Genomic DNA, 20,863 nt, shown 5'->3' on the forward strand with positions numbered 1-20,863 from the left:
CTACACCAGGCACTGTGGGACTCTTCTATTACCCCATCTCCAGCATTGCAGCCAATTCCCGCTGAACCACCTTTCTCTTGTGTTCAGGTAACCTGTAGGGTCGTAACCGCACTGTCACGCCCGGAGGAGTCTCGATCTCGTGCTCTATGAGGTTGGTGCGTCCTGGAAGGAGAGAGAACACATCAGCAAACTGCTTTTGCAACCGGCAATGTCTGTTTTCTGGGTCCCGGAGACGGTCTTCACAAAGGAGCGAGGCCGGATTGGTGGATTTTGGGACCTCAGGCCCCAGCTCCTCTCTCAGATACCGAGGACACCAGAGAAACAGACTCCGCCTCCCTCCATGCCTTTAGGAGGTTGAGGTGGTAAATCTGTGTAGCTCCGCCCCTATCAGAACGCACCACCTCATAGTCGACATCCCGCACTCGCCGTGTGACCACAAAGGGCCCTTGCCACTTGGCGAGGAGTTTAGAGCTGGAAGAAGGAAGCAATACAAGTACCTTCTCTCCCGGTGTGAATTGTCTCAGCCTGGCACCTCTGTTGTACAGCCGCTGCTGACGCTCCTGGGCCTGGAGCAAATGCTCACGTGACAGCTGACCCAGGGTGTGGAGCTTTGCTCGCAGGTCCAGGACGTGTTGGATCTCGTTTTTACTGGTGCTCGGCCCCTCCTCCCAGTTTTCTTTAATGAGGTCGAGCACCCCCCGCGGAGTCCTGCCGAACAAAAGTTCAAAGGGAGAAAATCCCGTGGAGGCCTGGGGAACCTCCCGTACTGCAAACAACAGAGCGTCAAGCCATTTATCCCAATTACGTTCATCGTCATTAATAAATTTACGGATCATGGACTTCAAAGTCTTATTCAGACGCTCCACCAGACCGTCGGTCTGTGGGTGGTACACGCTGGTCCGAATAGACTTGATGCCCAGTAACCCGTAAAGTTCTCTGTGTTCTTGACATGAACTGGGTGCCCTGGTCAGTCAGAATCTCTTCGATCCCGACTCGGGAGATGACCTGAAACAGCGCCTGTGCGACACTCTTTGCAGAAATGCTGCGCAAGGGCACCGCCTCCGGGTATCGTGTTGCGTAATCCACGAAGACTAACACAAAGCGATATCCGCGTGCACTCCGGTGAAATGGCCCGATGAGGTCCATAGCGATTCGCTCAAATGGAACCTCCATTAATGGCAGAGGCGCAAAGGTGCCTCGGAATGGCCGGAGGGTTTACCAATTGACAGTCCGGCAGGACGCACACCAACGGCGCACATCCGCCCGGATGCCCGCCAATAGAATCGGGTCATTATCCGTCCAGAGTTTTATCATATCCCATGTGACCAGCCATCGGGTTATAATGAGCCGCCTGGAAAACCATTTCCCGGCGGCTCTTCGGCACCAGCAACTGGGTGCTTTCCTGCCCTGTGTGAGTGTCACGGCTCACTCTGTACAGCCTGTCCCTGATCAATGTGAAGTGCGGATAGGTCTGCGCTGCGTCAGGGCGCACCAGCTGACCATCAATTCGTATCACTTGGTCAAAGGCTGAGCGTAGAGTATCATCCCGAGACTGCTCGAGTGGAAAATCTTCCATGGAGTGAAACTCGGGAGCCGGAGGAGTCGCCATAGGAGGCTCCCCCGGTTCCCCCTCCCCGTCTGCAGTGTCGGACAACCTCGCGTCACCGCTGAGCACGGCGCACACACCGCATGACCCTGTCTGCCGTGAACGCACCCCCGCAGCCTTCCCCATTAACTTGCCAAAGCCCGGCCAATCGGTTCCCAAGATTAAGGGGTGCGTAAGGCGGGAGCTAACCGCAACCTTCACGTTATGCTTTTTCCCCCCGTATCTAATCTCCGCTGACACTATGGGATACTCGTGAATGTCCCCATGCACACACCTTATCTTCACCCACAATGCCTCCACCAATGCCCCGGGTCGAACCAGGCTCTGGTGGATCATAGACTGTGTACAGCCGGAATCCACCATTGCCTGATGTATACCCCTGGATTCTTACCGCACGCGATACGCCGCTCCCGGACCTGGGGAGGGTGTTGGAGAGCCGGCAACCCGGATCACCTGGCCCACCTCCATCAGCGGACACTCCCGCCGGATGTGTCCGGCTGTCTGCACCTCCAACACGCCTGCCCTGGTGTTTGAGGGACTACCTGTGGGTTGGGAAGGGTGCCGGTGTTTACTGGGGCCGGTATGGGTTGCGTCAGGGCCCGCATCGGCCTGGCCGGAGCCCGTGCGCTGTCGCTGTCCCCCTGGCCGCCGGGGTGCACCGCCAGGTGGTTCTCCGCTCGTGTGATGGCGGCCTCCAGCGACGTGGGGCCGTGACATCGGACCCACTCTGCTGTTCTGGTCGGTAGCCCCTCCATGAACCGCTCCACGACGGCCTTCTCCACCACCGCCTGCGCCTTCCGTGCTCCCGGGCTGCAGCCACCTCGTCGGCGTCCCTCAGCCGCTGCGCGTACGCAAACGGCCGGTCGTCGGGCCCCATCGTGGCCTCGCGAAACCTCCGCCGGTGATCCTCCGGAGTCAGACCCAGCCGATCCATCACCGCCTTCCGCATGTCCACGTAATTTTGGCGTGCTGCTGGGGAAGCCCCAGGGCCGCAGTCTGCGCCTCCCGGTGAGCAGGGGCAGGAGGCGACCGCCCACTCCCGCTGGCCAGCCGCATGCCTCCGCCACCGTCTCAAAGTTCAGGAACGACTGCGGTCGTCCCCGCCGTCATTTTTGGAGTTCCACCCCACCAAGGGGAAGCTACAGGTGTGGCCGCCGCTGTCTGGGCGGCGAGCCGTTCCAGGCGCGTCTGCTCCTCTGCCTGGGCCAGGAGCTTCCCAGTGTCTGCCGGCCTGCCTCCGCCTGGTCCTGCACCATCGCTGCTATCCTCCCAGCATCTGCCCCAGCTGAATCCATGGCTGTTCTGGGTGCTGCTGGATGCTCTCCATGTTCTTTGTTGTTGTTGCTTTTTTTTTTTTTCCACACAAAAAAGAAAGGGTCCCACGTTTGGCTCCAGTGTGACACGCGTGTTGCCGTCACCAGTAGGTTCCCCCCCCCCCTAAGCACCAAGAAGGACTGAGCAGCCAGAGGGATAGTTGGTAATCATGTTTATTTCCATGGCAGACTGTGTTTCTGCTCTCCACCCTGACTCCCGATCTGCTGTCCAGCCAGCTCCTTTATGGAGACAGCCTCAGATACACCAACACACGTCATCAGCTGGACTGATTACCACTCTGATTAGCAATTAGTCCAGCTGATGACAATCAGACACCGTTCCCTGAACCACCCCCCCGCTCCACCCACTCAGCAGCCGAGCCTACACACCCCCCACTGCCACATATTTCAATGAGGAGGTCCGGTCTACGGTCTGGATGACTGTTCTGTGTGCTGTCTCATGAGGAACTGGAGTCCCAACAGATGATGGCCCTCAGTGGTCTTGTGTCCTCTGACTCCCTTTGTAATAATTTCCCCTATTTTTATGTTAAATTCTGGCACTATAACGGCTTGTTTACCGTTTCCCCTAGATTCTTTAATGCGTCTGTATGGACCTGGTCATACTGTACCTGTTGTATCTGTCAATATGTGACATATAAATATAAGGTATACCTAAACAGGACATCATTAAATAAATCTATTTGTACATTTGTTCATTTCTTCATTTATTGTTCACACGTATTTCTTCATTTATTTATGCGTGACATTTATGTGTCCTTACATTGTTCCCTGTATGCTAGGGTTGGTTGGACTCCTCTGTCCATCCGGAGACAAAATCATTGGCTTGTCCTTATTTATAAGGCTATTCTCCATGTACTTCCATCGTATCTTTGGATGCTAATTCAGCTGGAAAACCCTGGAAGCTACCATCTTCGCTCTGTGACCTCTGCTCAAGGCCTCCTCTTGCTCTCCGTCCCTCACGTCCATTTGGAAATGGGGAAAAGAGGTTTTAAGTTTGCTGCTCCTGCGGCTTGGAATTTGCTGCAGACAGACCTGGGTCTCCGGGAGCCGGTCTCCTTAGGTGTTTTTAAAAATAGATTGAAAATATTGGAGGGAAATTCATCGAGCTGTAGATGTTTTATATGACGGAGGTATGTGCTCCTGTGTAAGCTGGGTTGTGTTGACTTGAGTCTTAGTTTTGGTTTTATTCATGCTGTGATTTTGTTTTTCGTTTTATATATTGTCTGTCACTGTTTTATGTTGTTTGTATGGAACTTTGTGTGACGTGCTACTGCTGCTGTTTTGGCCAGGACACTCTTGTAAAGGAGATTTTAAATCTCAATGAGGCATTTCCTGGTTAAATAAATGTAAAATAAAATAAAAAAATATGCAAATGAGCTGGGGTGGTCCGAACCTCTGTCTAAAGCATGATTGGTCACAGGAGTGTGATGCACCTGGTATGTTATGCTCTACTATTTATGCCTTGCACATGTTGTTGAAGTTGGCAGGCTGGGACATGTACCCTTAACCTGTTTTAGTGTTATTGTGGTTATAGGAAGAAGTGTTCTAGATAAGAGTAGTTATGGCATTTACTGAGTTCAGGAGGTCAGTGAAGGTCTCATGATCTCTGTGTAGCTGTAGAAGCTGTCACTCATCTGAGCGACCTATGGGAGAGAAGTGGGATGTTGTTGTTGTGAGTTACTCGTGTGTGAAGCGAGTCTCTGACCGGGAGCTTACGGAGTAGAATGTTTAACGGTGTTCACGGTTGTTTGGCGTAGGCTCCGCCCACAGTAGCGTGGTACTTGTTTCCGAATAAACGGTAACAACTATACAACGTCTCGTAGTTTTCCTCACCCAAGGTCGCCACAATATTAAGTTATGAATCTTAAACCTCAGTCAAACTGATTTAACTTTATATGTTAATAAATAATAAACCATTTGTGCTCGTTAGATCCTCCAAAACCCGATTATATCTCATGTCTAACCGCTACGAAGACATCAGAGTCAGCGGAGCATTTTAAAAAGTCCTGCCGAGATCAGGTTGTTCTCGGCGGCCACACTCAGCACTGACCGCCGGTTAAGGGGCCCCACATACAGGTCCAAAGGGTCAAATTGGGTAAACATGTCAGAGCGTAGCTTTTCCCCCCGGGCTGTAGTCACAATATGCAAATACAAGAGAATAAGGCCCAAAATTAACTTAAAGACTGGTTTTAAGGATGGTACAAGGGATTTCACCCGATGACCTCAATGTATTATATTTAGGTAGATATACTATGTTGAATATAAAGCAGTAAGGTTATATATTAGAGATAATAAAGAGGTCAAGGGTCAGTCTGCAGAATGGTGTGTGTGTATGTGTGTCTGTGTGAGAGGAGTTCAGTGTATCCTAAAACATCCCCCAGAAGCCTATAGCAGCATATCATGGGGCAGGACCAGGTGAACCTGATTCAGCACGAATGATAAGCATTGTTTTTTTGAAAATGTGCATATTCTTTGGTTTTTGTCAAAATAACAAACCCAAACTAAAAAGGGTCTATCTCTGCAACCACAAAGGCTATTTGAATTATGTTGGTTATAATAAAAGGCAACACATGTGAGCTTTTGTTCAGATGTATACATACTAGTTTATATGTTACTGATTAAGAGTAAATAAAGATGAAACACAGCAAAAATAGAAGTTTTAGGTTTGCCAAGAAAAAAAGAAGCACTTTCAGGATGATTATCTATTGGAAGGATAAACAGCAAAAGTTTAAACTGACAAAGATAATAGGACAGTATGTGAATAGTCTCTCTGCAGTTTGACTTTGAAAAGTGAAGCAGGGAAATAGTTAGTTTTTTAATAATTAAAAGCGACTCGAGGGAGAAGTGGTACCCGTTAGCAACTCGATAGCACAATTATAAGAACGATAGGGTGGCAGAGAGCCAGGAGTGTCAAATTATCAACAAAAAGGTTTAATACAATTCAGTTTATTTTTTTTATAGCCCAAAATCCCTTATTTGCCTCAGAGGGCTTTGAAATCTGTAAAAATACAACATCCTTGACCTTTGGCCAAACATCAGCGTTACAGAGTTACATAAACACATTCAATGAATAAGACAGAATGTATGAATAGTTCGTACCAGGCATGGACCACAATCCAAAACTCCCCAATCCTTGAAAACAGAAGGAGGTCGAGAGGGAGGGGGCATCAACAGGGCCACGGAGCCAGGAGGCCGGCCCACCAGGCAGGAGGCATCACGAGAGGCCAAAGAATTTAAATTGATGTGCAGTTTCAGTTTAGCTGAATAAACTTATCGTGGAGTTTGTATCAACCATTCCAGTTTTTAAGTATTTAACCACATCTCATTTATTTATGATGATCTCAATACAATTGTGATTTTTTTTTAAATCAAAGAGAAGAGAGAATCTTTTATAGAAAACTGAACGACTATTTAGTTTTTATTGTGTGGGCAGTTGAGTGTCTTTTCAGACTTCTTGCTTGTCCGAATGTTTGACCACAAACTGAACAATTGAACAGTTTCTCCCCTGTGTGGGCAGTTGAGTGTCTTTTCAGACTTCTCGCTAGTCTGAATGTTTGACCACAAACTGAACAATTGAACGGTTTCTCCCCTGTGTGGACAGTTGAGTGTTCTTTTAGACAGCTCGCTTTTCTGAATGTTTTACCACAAACTGAACAATTGAACGGTTTCTCTCCTGTGTGGACAGTTGAGTGTACTTTTAGGTGTCTCGCTAACCTGAATGTTTTACCACAAACTGAACAACTGAATAGTTTTTCCCCTGTGTGGACAGTTGAGTGTCCTTTTAGACAGCTCACTCGTGCGAATGTTTTACCACAAACTGAACAGCTGAACCCTTTCTCCCCTGTGTGGACAGTTGAGTGTCTTTTCAGACTTTGCGCTTGTCTGAATATTTTACCACAAACAGAACAATTGAACCCTTTCCCCCCTGTGTGGACAGTTGAGTGTCGTTTCAGACTTTGAGCTTCTCCAAATGTTTTACCACAAACTGAACAACTGAATAATTTCTCCCCTGTGTGGACAGTTGTGTGTCGTTTTAGAGTATATGCAAGTCTGAATGTTTTACCACAAACTGAACAACTGAATGGTTTCACTCCTGTTTCAGCTCCAGAATGTCCCTTCGGCAGTCTCTTGTGGCCAAAGCTTCCAGCATATTCAGAGGCGCTGATTGATGCTTTTCCAGCTTTACGGTTGATGTCACTTACAGGTACTTCATTGTTTTGCAAAGGGTTTAAATGTGACTGAGGTTCCTGATTCTCCTGCCAATCATCAGTATCGTCAGTCTCACATTCAGAAGATTGTGAAGTCTCATCAGAAGTTGATCGTAAAGTCTCCTGCCAATCGTCACTGTTATCAGTCTCACATTCAGAGGATTGTGAAGTCTCATCAGAAGTTGGTTGTAAAGGACTATCTGGATCTGATCTGGATCCGTTTCCCTCTCCATCCACTTCTGTTTTCAAATGTTCTGCTTCTCTATTGTGAGTTTTATGTTTTTTTGGGGACTTTGAGAACTGAGCTTCCTCTTCATTAACTTGACTCTTCACAGGCGCAAAAGAGAACTTGATACCAGCCTCCTCCAGCTCTTGAAGCTGCTCTCCTTCCTGGCTGATCCTGAGTTCCTCCTGGTCCTCCTGTTCCTCTTTAATGTGTGGGGGCACCGGGTCCTCCTGTTCCTCTTTAATGTTTGAGGGCTCTGGGTCCTCCTGTTCCTCTTTAATGTGGGGGTGCTCTGGGTCTTCTTGTTCCTCTTTAATGTGTGAGGGCTCTGGGTCTTCTTGTTCCTCTTTAATGTGTGGGGGCTCTGGGTCTTCTTGTTCCTCTTTAATGTGTGGGGGCTCCGGGTCCTCCTGTTCCTCTTTAATGTGTGGGGGCTCTGGGTCTTCTTGTTCCTCTTTAATGTGTGGGGGCTCTGGGTCTTCTTGTTCCTCTTTAATGTGTGGGGGCTCCGGGTCCTCCTGTTCTTCTTTAATGTGTGGGGGCTCTGGTTCTTCCTGTTCCTCTTTAGTGGGGGGGCTCTGGGTCCTCCTGGTCCAGACTGGAGCTGCAGTCGTCGCTCAGGGAGAACCTCTTCTTCAATCACAGACGGCTGCTGAATGTCTGTGGAGAATAATAAAATACATTTATACATCATAAGAATCTGATATTGAACTCTAATATTCAAAAGGTTTATCACTGAGTGAGGACAGGGTTTTAAAGGGGAAAACCTGAACAAATAAACTGAAGTGAAATGAATAAGTCATGAAAAAGAAAGCGGAAGACAAACCGTCATCTGAAAAGTACACCATGTACCTCTTGGTGTCGGACAGTATAAAGTACACGCAACTCCGACGTGTAATACAGTATGGACCACTGGAATGTAGTAAAGTAAAAAGTACAATATGTATCTCTGAGGTGAAGTACAGTAACAGGTACTTGTAATTCTGAGATGTAGTACCATCTGTACCTCTGATGTGTGGTACGATTTTCGCTCCGAGTTGAAATACTTCAACTTTCAGGCGATAATTACGCAATTCGGGCCAATCAGCTCTTGAGTTGCTCCGCGCGTCATCGCTGTCCCGCTGTTGTTGAATCAGAACAAGACGGCGGACACACTTATCGTTGCAGTTTGCGGGGACCCGGCGCTCTTTAATACCTTTTATAAGAACCTGAATCGCAGAGAATAAAACAGACACGGGTGATGTCATGTGTGTATGTATGTATATATATATATTATATAATGTTTCACGAGGGCGTATAAATTATAAAAACAATATACCAAAAAGATGATACTGGTATATTTATCTATAATAGTAATAAATACAATACATGCATGGTTCACTTTTTACCAACTTTTTCAACACTTAACAAATGGCAGTAATATTAGTATACACCTACAGACAGATATTGATATCTTAACGCTGATTGGCCAAGACGACACGTCCCATCAAAGATGTTTTATTGCGAAAATCTCCACCCCACATTTTCTCGCATCTCACTGCAATCTCAACGGCAGCGGGAGAGTTGACCCCCCAAAAAACTAAAACTCTTCAGATCTACACGATTCACGTGGATGACCCATTTTGATTTTAAAACGGCGAGTTTCACTGAAAATGTGCAGGTGTGACATGTGCAAAACAAAAATAAACTATTATAACTTAACAGTATACAGCCAGGATCGCTGTACATGCCACACATCTTCTACTAACAGGCTACGGGCCCAAGATGACCCAGAGTTACCGGAGCTCAGCTGAAAACCACCGAGGGAAAAGTCTCAACGGACCACGTGTCCGGTGAGAGTTAGCATACTATGCTAGCAGCATGAGTCAGCGCAACAACGAGCGAGTAGCTGGTGATGACGGCTAGTTTTTGACGGAGATTAAAAGTATTTTGAACTGTGGGAGACGAACTTTATAACAAGATAAAATATTTCAGGGTTCTACAAAGACTTCCTCCAGAACTGGTTCCATCAGGTTAAAGTGGTAAACAAAGAACACCAACCTGCTCGTTGTAACCGGACTTCCGGGTTGAAAACAGCATCCATTAGTTTCCGTTGGCGCTCGTGCTCCTCTTTCAAACTAAAAGTTGCTCCTCGTGCTCTCGTGCTTTCAAACAGCCCAGATATCTCTCACGCAGCCGCAGTCAGTCCTGAACTCGTGTCCGTCTCCTCGCGGCTAGCACGCTGACGTCATGAGCTCCGGAGGACACCGGGAGACGATCCGGAAGAAACAAACCACGCCGCGTCCACTCGGACAGGTTCAGGTGGACATGGAGGGTCGAGGACACACACGGGTTAGTCTGGAATAGTCTCTGCGACTCGTGCTGCGCGGCGAGGTCCGACCTGCTCTACTTCTTCTTCTGTGGTGTTTAACGGCAGCGTGCATCGTTCTTCTTCTTCTTCGTCTTTCCAGTCTATTGGCGGTTGGCAATCAACTGTCTGGTACATTACCGCCACCAACTGGACTGGAGTATGGATCAGGACGACTTTAACTTCTTGCCTTATCACTAAATAATAATTAATAAAATAACAAAAACAAACAAAACTCCAACAACAAAATAAATAAGAACATATCATATATATATATATATTTATACATATACTGTATATAAATATACATATTACACACACATACACACAACATATACTGTATATAAATATAACCCGTAAAAACACCACGTGCATCCACATCATTTGAATTCTGTATCGTGTTTGTTGTATTTCAATGAGGAGGTCCGGTCTACGGTCTGGATGACTGTTCTGTGTGCTGTCTCATGAGGAACTGGAGTCCCAACAGATGATGGCCCTCAGTGGTCTTTTATCCTCTGACTCCCTTTTTAATAATTTCCCCTATTTTTATGTTAAATTCTGGCACTATAACGGCTCGTATACCGTTTCCCCTAGATTCTTGAATGCGTCTGTATGGACCTGGACATACTGTACCCGTTGTATCTTTCTTCCTTTTCTCTCCAAAACTCTGGAGCGAGCTATCTTTAACCAAGTGTCCTCCTATCTCCACAGTAACAGCCTTCTTGACCCTCACCAGTCTGGATTCAAGGCCGGCCACTCAACAGAGACTGCCCTCCTTGCTGTCTCTGAGCAGCTTCACACTGCTAGAGCAGCCTCTCTCTCCTCTGTCCTTATCCTTCGAGACCTTTCTGCAGCATTTGACACCGTGAACCACCAGATCCTTATCTCTTCTCTTCAGGACCTGGGGATCTCAGGCACTGCACTCGCTCTTTTCTCTTCCTACCTTAACGACCGCACTTACCGGGTAACTTGGAGAGGATCTGTGTCTGATCCTTGTCCTCTCACTACTGGGGTTCCTCAAGGCTCCGTCCTGGGTCCCCTCCTCTTCTCTCTGTACACAAATTCTCTCGGCTCTGTCATTCGTTCGCATGGCTTCTCCTACCATAGCTATGCCGATGACACCCATCTGATCTTCTCGTTTCCACCGGCCGAAACACAGGTGGCGGCGCGAATCTCTGCCTGTCTGACCGACATCTCTCAGTGGATGTCTGCTCACCACCTGAAAATTAACCCTGACAAGACCAGTGTTGGGAGTAACGCGTTACTAAGTTACTGTAATTCCACTACTTTTAGCGGTAACGAGCATATAACAAAGTATTTTTTTAAATCAACTAACGCAGTTACAATTACTGAGATTTAAATGAGTTTGTTACTCGCGTTACTCTCTTTTGTGAAAAATGAACACTTGCAGACAAGAAGACAAGCTAGGCCTACTTTAGCTGCTTCTGATCTGACATTGCAGGACCTTGGTGGCGCAATGATATTGTAACGTCTCGGACGTTATGGCACTGATGACACGGAGACGGGACGACGTTATTACTCCTCACTTTATTGGGCATCCACCAACACAGACAGCGTGCTCCTCTCGGCTCAGCAGCTCGAACGTCAACAACAACGGTTCCCGTCAACCACCCTTAACTCCCGTTTTCCGGCAGGTTAACCCCGCCTCCCCTCTACTCCGCCAATCACAGGCACGCCCCCTCGACCAGCATGCACGGTGCCACACTGTGATTGACAGCCACTTCCAGTGTTGCCAGGTCCGCGGAATTGGGCTACTTTTGAAGCGTTGCCGCGGGTTGAATTTTTTTGTCCGCTGGTTCGGGTAGACCTATTTTGCATGCAAATTACATGAATATCTTGAAATAAAAATCCATATTTTAAATGAAATAATTTATTTATACCCACATCCTACCAAACTGACTCCAGATCAGCACGTACACGCCGACACATCCGCGCACACAGATGAGCACACTCTCACTAGCACCCCCCCCCCCCCTCAATTATATGCAGCACCTCAAGGCACCTTTGTTTTCTCTTTTAATTAGTGTTAATACTGTAGGCCAATCACTTTTATTTCATTGGGCCTAATGTGGTAAAAAAAACACTGTTAAATGACTGAGACAGTTATTTTGTATTAAGTTAAGTATTAAAAGGGACTTTTGTACGACTGCTTGATTTGAAGGCCTGTTGCCCTGTTGATTGCAATAAATAGGTCTAAAAAATATGTGTATTGTGTTTGACTGTTCAGTACTGTTCATTACATTAAAAAAGCAGACATAAAAGTAACTTACAAGTTACTTTCCCTCGTAACTAATTACTTTTGATATACAGTAACTAGTAAAGTAATTAAATTACTTTAAAAAGAAGTAACGAGTAACTGTAACTAATTACTAATTTTCAGTAACTTGCCCAACACTGGACAAGACTGAGCGACTATTCACCCACACCATCCGCTCCTTCGATCTCTCCACTGGTTACCGGTGGCTGCCCGCATCCGCTTCAAAGCATTGGGTCTGGCGTACCGTGCTCTGAACGGATCGGGCCCCGTCTACATCCGGGATATGGTCACACCGTACACCCCGGCACGTTCGCTCCGCTCGGCAACAGCCAACCGACTTGTGACTCCTGCACCTCGAGCTAACCACTCGAAATCCAGACTGTTTGCTGTCCTGGCTCCTCAGTGGTGGAACGAGCTCCCCACTGACATCAGGACAGCAGAAAGTCTCTACATCTTCCGCCTGAAACTAAAAACACATCTTTTCCGACTGTATCTGGATTAAAACACAGATTTACACTTCAGTGGCACTGGGATAGCACTTATTGTGGTGCTTTTGTAGTTCGACTGAGCTGAGGAAATGTTACTTCCTGTATTTTTGTCGTTCTTGGTTTGTGCTCTGGGTTGAAATGCACTTATTGTAAGTCGCTTTGGATAAAAGCGTCTGCTAAATGACATGTAATGTAATGTATCTGGCAATATGTGACAGATAAATATAAGGTATACCTAAACAGGACATCATTAAATAAATCTATTTATACATTTGTTCATTTATTGTCCACACGTATTTCTTCATTTATTCATGCGTGACATTTATGTGTCCTTATATGCAAATGAGCTGGGGTGGTCCGACCCTCTGTCTAAAGCATGATTGGTCACAGGACTGTGATGCACCTGGTATGTTATGCTCTACTATTTATGCCTTGCACATGTTGTTGAAGTTGGCATGCTGGGACATGTACCCTTAACCTGTTATAAGTGTTATTGTGGTTATAGGAAGAAGTGTTCTAGATAAGAGTAGTTATGGCATTTACTGAGTTCAGGAGGTCAGTGAAGGTCTCATGACCTCTGTGTAGCTGTAGAAGCTGTCACTCATCGGAGCGACCTATGGGAGAGAAGTGGGATGTTGTTGTTGTGAGTTACTCGTGTGTCAAGCAAGTCTCTGACCGGGAGCTTACGGAGTAGAATGTTTAACGGTGTTCACGGTTGTTTGGCGTAGGCTCCGCCCACAGTAGCGTGGTACTTGTCCCCGAATAAACGGTAATAACTATACAACGTCTCGTAGGTTTCCTCACCCAAGGTCGCCACAATATTAAGTTATGAATCTTAACCGTCAGTCAAACTGATTTCACTTTATATGTTAATAAATAATAAACCATTTGTGCTCGTTAGATCCTCCAAAACCCGATTATATCTCATGTTTAACCGCTACGAAGACATCAGAGTCAGCGGAGCATTTTAAAAAGTCCTGCCGAGATCAGGTTGTTCTAGGCGGCCACACTGAGCGCTGACCGCCGGTTAAGGGGCCCCACATACAGGTCCAAAGGGTCAAATTGGGTAAACATGTCAGAGCGTAGCTTTCCCCCCGGGGTTGTAGTCACAATAAGCAAATACAAGAGAATAAGGCCCAATTTGACCCTTTGGACCTGTTCTTGGGCCCCCTTAACTTGCAGCTATCGGGTCCAAACTTGAGGGTATTCATATTCAAATGCCCTTCTTTGAATTTAAAAATTATCCACACTTTGAAGTTGATTGAAAGTATGACAAATTAATTTAAAGACTGGTTTTAAGGATGGTACAAGGGATTTCACCCGATGACCTCAATGTATTATATTTAGGTAGATATACTATGTTGAATATAAAGCAGTAAGGTTATATATTAGAGATAATAAAGAGGTCAAGGGTCAGTCTGCAGAGTGGTGTGTGTGTATGTGTGTCTGTGTGAGAGGAGTTCAGTGTATCCTAAAACATCCCCCAGAAGCCTATAGCAGCATATCATGGGGCAGGACCAGGTGAACCTGATTCAGCCTGAACGATAAGCATTGTTTTTTTGAAAATGTGCATATTCTTTGGTTTTTGTCGAAATAACAAACCCAAACTAAAAAGGGTCTATCTCTGCAACCACAAAGGCTATTTGAATTATGTTGGTTATAATAAAAGGCAACACATGTGAGCTTTTGTTCAGATGTATACATACTAGTTCATATGTTACTGGTTAAGAGTAAATAAAGATGAAACACAGCAAAAATAGAAGTTTTAGGTTTGCCTAGAAAAAAAGAAGCACTTTCAGGATGATTATCTATTGGAAGGATGCACAGGAAAAGTTTAAACTGACAAAGATAATAGGACAGTATGTGAATAGTCCCTCTGCAAAGTTTGACTTTGAAAAGTGAAGCAGGAAAATAGTTAGTTTTTTAGGAATTAAAAGCGACTCGAGGGAGAAGTGGTACCCGTTAGCAACTCGAAAGCACAATTATAAGAACGATAGGGTGGCAGAGAGAGCCAGGAGTGTCAAATTATCAACAAAAAGGTTCGATACAATTCAGTTTATTTTTTTATAGCCCAAAATCCCTTTTTTGCCTCAGAGGGCTTTGAAATCTGTAAAAATACAACATCCTTGACCTTTGGCCAAACATCAGCGTTACATAAACACATTCAATGAATAAGACAGAATGTATGAATAGTTCGTACTAGGCATGGACCACGATCCAAAACTCCCCAATCCTTGAAAACAGAAGGAGGTAGAGAGGAGAGGGAGGGGCATCAACAGGGCCACGGAGCCAGGAGGCCGGCCCACCAGGCAGGAGGCATCATGAGAGGCCAAAGAATTTAAATTGATGTGCAGCTTCAGTTTAGCTAAAAAACGTATTGTGGAGTTTGTATCAACCATTCCAGTTTTTAAGTATTTAACCACATCTCATTTATTTATGATGATCTCATCAATACAATTGTGATTTTTTTAAATCAGAGAAGAGAGAATCTTTTATAGAAAACTGAACGACTATTTAGTTTTTCTTGTGTGGACAGTTGAGTGTCTTTTCAGACTTCTTGCTTGTCCGAATGTTTGACCACAAACTGAACAACTGAACGGTTTCTCCCCTGTGTGGACAGTTGAGTGTTCTTTTAGACAGCTCGCTATTCTGAATGTTTTACCACAAACTGAACAATTGAACGGTTTCTCTCCTGTGTGGACAGTTGAGTGTACTTTTAGTTGTCTCGCTACCCTGAATGTTTTACCACAAACTGAACAACTGAATAGTTTTTCCCCTGTGTGGACAGTTGAGTGTCTTTTCAGAGCTTGCGGTTGTCTGAATGTTTTACCACAAACTGAACAACTGAACCCTTTCTCCCCTGTGTGGACAATTGAGTGTCTTTTCAGAGCTTGCGGTTGTCTGAATGTTTTACCACAAACTGAACAACTGAACCCTTTCTCCCCTGTGTGGACAGTTGAGTGTGCTTTTACTTGTCTTGCTAGTCTGAATGTTTTACCACAAACTGAACAACTGAACGGTTTCTTCCCTGTGTGGACAGTTAAGTGTCCTTTTAGTTGGCTCGCTATTCTGAATGTTTTACCACAAACTGAACAACTGAACGGTTTCTCCCCTGTGTGGACAGTTGAGTGTCGTTTCAGACTTTGAGCTTCTCCGAATGTTTTACCACAAACTGAACAACTGAATAATTTCTCCCCTGTGTGGACAGTTGTGTGTCGTTTTAGAGTGTATGCACGTCTGAATGTTTTACCACAAACTGAACAACTAAATGGTTTCTCCCCTGTTTTGGCTTCAGAGTGTCTCTTCGGCAGTCTCTTGTGGCCAAAGCTTCCAGCATATTCAGAGGCGCTGACTGATGCTTTTCCAGCTTTACGGTTGATGTCACTTACAGGTACTTCATTGTTTTGCAAAGGGTTTAAATGTGACTGAGGTGCCTGATTCTCCTGCCAATCGTCAGTATCCATCTCACATTCAGAGGATTGTGAAGTCTCATCAGAAGTTGGTTGTAAAGGACTATCTGGATCTGATCTGGATCCGACTTCCTCTCCATCTGCTTCTGTTTTCAAATGGTCTGCCCCTCTATAGTCAGTTTTTGTGGAATTTGAGAACTGAGCTTCCTCTTCATCATCTCGACTCTTCACAGGAGTGAATGAGAACTTGATACCAGCCTCCTGCAGCTCTTGAAGCTGCTCTCCTTCGTGGCTGATCCTGAGTTCCTCCTGTTCCTCTTTAATGTGTAGGGGTTCTGGGTCCTCCTGTTCCTCTTTAATGTGTGGGGGCTCTGGGTCTTCTTTAATGTGTGAGGGCTCTGGGTCCTCCTGTTCCTCTTTAATGTGTGGGGGCTCTGGGTCTTCTTTAATGTGTGAGGGCACTGGGTCCTCCTGTTCCTCTTTAATGTTTGGGGGCTCTGGGTCTTCTTTAATGTGTGAGGGCTCTGGGTCCTCCTGTTCCTCTTTAATGTGTGAGGGCTCCTGGTCCACCTGTTCCTCTTTAATGTGTGGGGGCTCTGGGTCCTCATGTTCCTCTTTAATGTGTGGGGGCTCTGGTTCTTCTTTAATGTGTGAGGGCTCTGGGTCCTCCTGTTCCTCTTTAATGTGTGAGGGCTCTGGGTCCTCCTGTTCCTCTTTAATGTGTGAGGGCTCTGGGTCCTCCTGTTCCTCTTTAATGTGTGGGGGTTCTGGGTCTTCTTGTTCCTCTTTAATGTGTAGGGGCTCTGGGTCCTCCTGGTCCAGACTGGAGCTGCAGTCCTGTCGCTCAGGGAGAACCTCTTCTTCAATCACAGACGGCTGCTGAATGTCTGTGGAGAATAATAAAATACATTTATACATCTTAAGAATCTGATATTGAACTCTAATATTCAAGAGGTTTATCACTGAGTGAGGACAGGGTTTTAAAGGGGAGAACCTGAACAAATAAACTGAAGTGAAATGAATAAGTCATGAAAAAGAAAGCAGAAGACAAACCGTCATCTGAAAAGTACACCATGTACCTCTTGGTGTCGGACAGTAAAAAGTACACGCAACTCCGACGTGTAATACAGTATGGACCACTGGAATGTAGTAAAGTAAAAAGTACAATATGTATCTCTGAGGTGAAGTACAGTAACAGGTACTTGTAATTCTGAGATGTAGTACCATAAAAAGTACTATATGTACCTCTGATGTGTGGTTAGATTTTCGGCCCGAGTTGAAATATTTCAACTTTCAGGCGATAATTACGCAATTCAGGCCAATCAGCTCTTCAATTCAATTCAGTTTATTTGTATAGCCCAATTTCACAAATTTGTCTCGGAGTGCTTTACAATCTGTACACATAGACATCCCTGCCCCAAAACCTCACATCGGACCAGGAAAAACTCCCAAATAACCCTTCAGGGTGAAAAAAAAGGGAAGAAACCTTCAGGAGAGCAACAGAGGAGGATCCCTCTCCAGGATGGACAGAACAATAGATGTAATGTGTCCAGAAGGACAGATTTAGAGTTTAAATAGATTCAATGAATGTGACAGAGTGTATGAATAGTTCATAGTAGGCATATTCCACGATGGAGACCTCCACGATCCATCAGGCAGATGGCGGTGGGGAGGAGGAGTGGGCGGAGTCTCTACAGTGGGCGGAGTCTCAACAGGGCAGTGGCGTAGTCAGGAGCAGGAATTCCACGACCCAGACGATCCATCAGGCAGATAGGATCTATGTCGTCTCATAGGGTCCGATGACCCCATGAGACGTGAAGTCAAAAGGACTCCGGGGAGAAAGCAGAGTTAGTAACGTGTGATTGAGAGATGAAAATTCATCCCTAAGGAGAAAAAAGAGGAGATAGGTACTCAGTGCATCCTAAACGTCCCCGCAGCTATAAGCCTATAGCAGCATATCAAGGGGCTGGACCAGGTGAACCTGATTCAGCCCTAACTATAAGCTCTGTCAAAGAGGAAGGTCTTAAGTCTACTCTTAAACGAGGTGACTGTGTCTGCCTCCCGGACTGAAGGTGGAAGCTGGTTCCATAAAAGAGGAGCTTGATAACGAAAGGCTCTGGCTCCCATTCTACTTTTTAAGACTCTAGGAACTACAAGTAGCCCCGCATTTAGTGAGCGTAGCTCTCTAGTGGGCAATATGGTACTACAAGCTCCTTAAGATATGATGGTGCATCACCAATCAAGGCTTTGTAGGTTAAGAGAAGAATTTTAAAAGTGATTCTTGATTTTATGGGTAGCCAGTGCAGAGCAGCTAGTGCAGGAGTGATGTGATCTCTTTTTAGTTTTAGTGAGAACACGAGCTGCAGCATTCTGGATCAACTGGAGGGACCTAAGAGACTTATTAGAGCAGCCTGATAATAAGGAGTTGCAGTAATCCAGTCTCGAAGTAACGAACACGTGAACCAATTTTTCTGCATCTTTTTGAGACAAGATGTGCCTGATTTTTGAAATATTACGTAGATGAAAGAATGCAGTCCTTGAGATTTGCTTTACGTGGGAGTTAAAGGACAAGTCCCGATCAAAGATAACGCCAAGATTCTTTACAGTGGTGTTGGATGCTAGGGCAAAAAGCTCTTGAGTTGCTCCGCGCGTCATCGCTGTCCCGCTGTTGTTGAATCAGAACAAGACGGCGGACACACTTATGGTTGCAGTTTGCAGGCACCCGGCACTCTTTAATACCTTTTATAAGAACCTGAATCGCAGAGAATAAAACAGACACGGGTGATGTCATGTGTGTATGTATGTATATATATTTATTATATAATATTTCACGATGGCGTACAAATTATAAAAACAATATACCATAAATATGATTCTGGTATATTTATCTATAATAGTAATAAATACAATATATGCATGGTTCACTTTTTACCAACTTTTTCAACACTTAACAAATGGCAGTAATATTAGTATACGCCTACAGACAGATATTGATATCTTAACGCTGATTGGCCAAGACTCGTCACGTCCCATCAAAGATGTTTTATTGCGAAGATACCACACCACATTTTCTCCGCATCTCACTGCAATCTCAACGGCAGCGGGAGAGTTGACCCCCCAAAAAACTAAAACTCTTCAGATCTACACGATTCACGTGGATGACCTATTTTGATTTTAAAACGGTGAATTTCACTGAAAATGTGCAGGTGTGACATGTGCAAAATAAAAAATAAACTATTATAACTCAACAGTGTACAGCCAGGATCGCTGAACATTCCACACATCTACTAACAGGTTACGGGCCCAAGATGACCCAGAGTTACCGGAGCTCAGCGGAATACCACCGAGGGAAAAGTCGCAACGGACCACGTGTCCGTGAGAGTTAGCATGCTATGCTAGCAGCATGAGTCAGCACAACAGCGAGCGAGTAGCCGATGGACAGGGGAGTTTTTGACAGAGATTAAAAGTATTTTGAACTGTGGGAGACGAACTTTATAACAAGATAACATATTTCAGGGTTCTGCAAAGACTTCCTCCAGAACTGGTTCCATCAGGTTAGAGTGGTAAACAAAGAGCACCAACCTGCTCGTTGTAACCGGACTTCCGGGTTGAAAACAGCGTCCATTAGTTTCCGTTGGCGCTCGTGCTCCTCTTTCAAACTAGAAAGTTGCTCCTCGTGCTTTCAAACAGCCCAGATATCTCTCACGCAGCCGCAGTCAGTCCTGAACTCGTGTCCGTCTCCTCGCGGCTAGCACGCTGACGTCATGAGCTCCGGAGGACACCGGGAGACGATCCGGAAGAAACAAACCACGCCGCGTCCACTCGGACAGGTTCAGGTGGACATGGAGGGTCGAGGACACACACGGGTTAGTCTGGAATAGTCTCTGCGACTCGTGCTGGGCGGCGAGGTCCGACCTGCTCTACTTCTTCTTCTGTGGTGTTTAACGGCAGCGTGCATCGTTCTTCTTCTTCGTCTTTCCGGTCTATTGGCGGTTGGCAATCAACTGTCTGGTACATTACCGCCACCAACTGGACTGGAGTGTGGATCAGGACGACGATAACTTCTTGCCTTATCACTAAATAATAATTAATAAAATAACAAACAAACAAAACTACAACAACAAAATAAATAAGAACATATCATATATATATATATTCATACATATCCTGTATTTAAATATACATATTACACATACACACAACATATACTGTATATAAATAATATATATAAGACACATTGTATATATATATATGTAGCGGCGTTCCGTCGTTGTTTTCTTAATCCGCTAAAGAGCTGCAGACACAGTGAGTTTCCTCTCACGCGCATGACAGGGGACCATTCATTTCCTTTTCTTTCGATTTTATTTTAAACAGCAAAAAAACGCTGACAAAGTATACAAAATAATAAACGTTCAAAACGATCTCATGGTCTTACGGTAAAAAAACGATATCTCTCATGTCTAATGCGGCTCTGTTCTTACACCTGTTGCTGTCATGACGTCATTAAATAGCCTGGCCCGAGCGTCAGTCATTAACAAAGATCTTTCACTGAATTTAACTTATAATTCCTCCACCGTGAGCATCATTCTAAATATTAAATTATAAACAATTCTGTGGCTTAAATATACTAAAAACACACTTGTGGCTCTTCCCCTAATAGTTAAGCTTAAAGATTACACTATTACCAAATAACTTAAATTCAAAGAGCCAACAACTGAGTCAAGTATCAAACTAAACAAATCTTCATAATCACTGCTAATCTAAGTCTTGTTTAACAGTCTTTTTTTTTTAACATGTCTTCATCATCTGGTCTTCTTGTGTTCACGTTGCTTCTTGCAGTAAACACAGCTTGTTGACGGGTCTCTCCAGCTGGTTTGAGTCTGCAGCTTCGCTCTGCGTACAGTTCCACTGGAGTCCGGTATGGTTTGGATTATCCTTCCCATTATCCATGTGTTTCGTGGTGACG

The 20,863-nt window shown here is 45.3% G+C and overlaps 2 protein-coding genes across 2 annotated transcripts; both read right to left on the reverse strand.

The window, feature by feature from the left end:
* Positions 1-5,876: 5,876 nt before the first annotated feature.
* LOC130191751 (zinc finger protein with KRAB and SCAN domains 7-like) lies at positions 5,877-8,222 on the reverse strand. Its single transcript, XM_056411442.1, has 2 exons — positions 8,201-8,222; positions 5,877-7,990 (listed from the first exon to the last, which is right to left on the reverse strand). The coding sequence occupies exons 1-2, from the start codon at positions 8,220-8,222 to the stop codon at positions 6,348-6,350; spliced, it is 1,665 nt and encodes a 554-aa protein (XP_056267417.1). The 3' UTR covers positions 5,877-6,347.
* A 6,321-nt stretch (positions 8,223-14,543) lies between these two features.
* Positions 14,544-16,999, reverse strand: LOC130211012 (zinc finger protein 79-like). The gene is made up of 2 exons (XM_056441599.1): positions 16,951-16,999; positions 14,544-16,784 (listed from the first exon to the last, which is right to left on the reverse strand). Exons 1-2 carry the CDS (start codon positions 16,970-16,972, stop codon positions 14,998-15,000), a joined length of 1,809 nt encoding a protein of 602 aa, XP_056297574.1. The 5' UTR covers positions 16,973-16,999; the 3' UTR covers positions 14,544-14,997.
* Positions 17,000-20,863: the final 3,864 nt, after the last annotated feature.

This window comes from Pseudoliparis swirei, chromosome 3 (assembly GCF_029220125.1).
Source record: "Pseudoliparis swirei isolate HS2019 ecotype Mariana Trench chromosome 3, NWPU_hadal_v1, whole genome shotgun sequence".
NCBI classification, from domain to species: domain Eukaryota; kingdom Metazoa; phylum Chordata; class Actinopteri; order Perciformes; family Liparidae; genus Pseudoliparis; species Pseudoliparis swirei.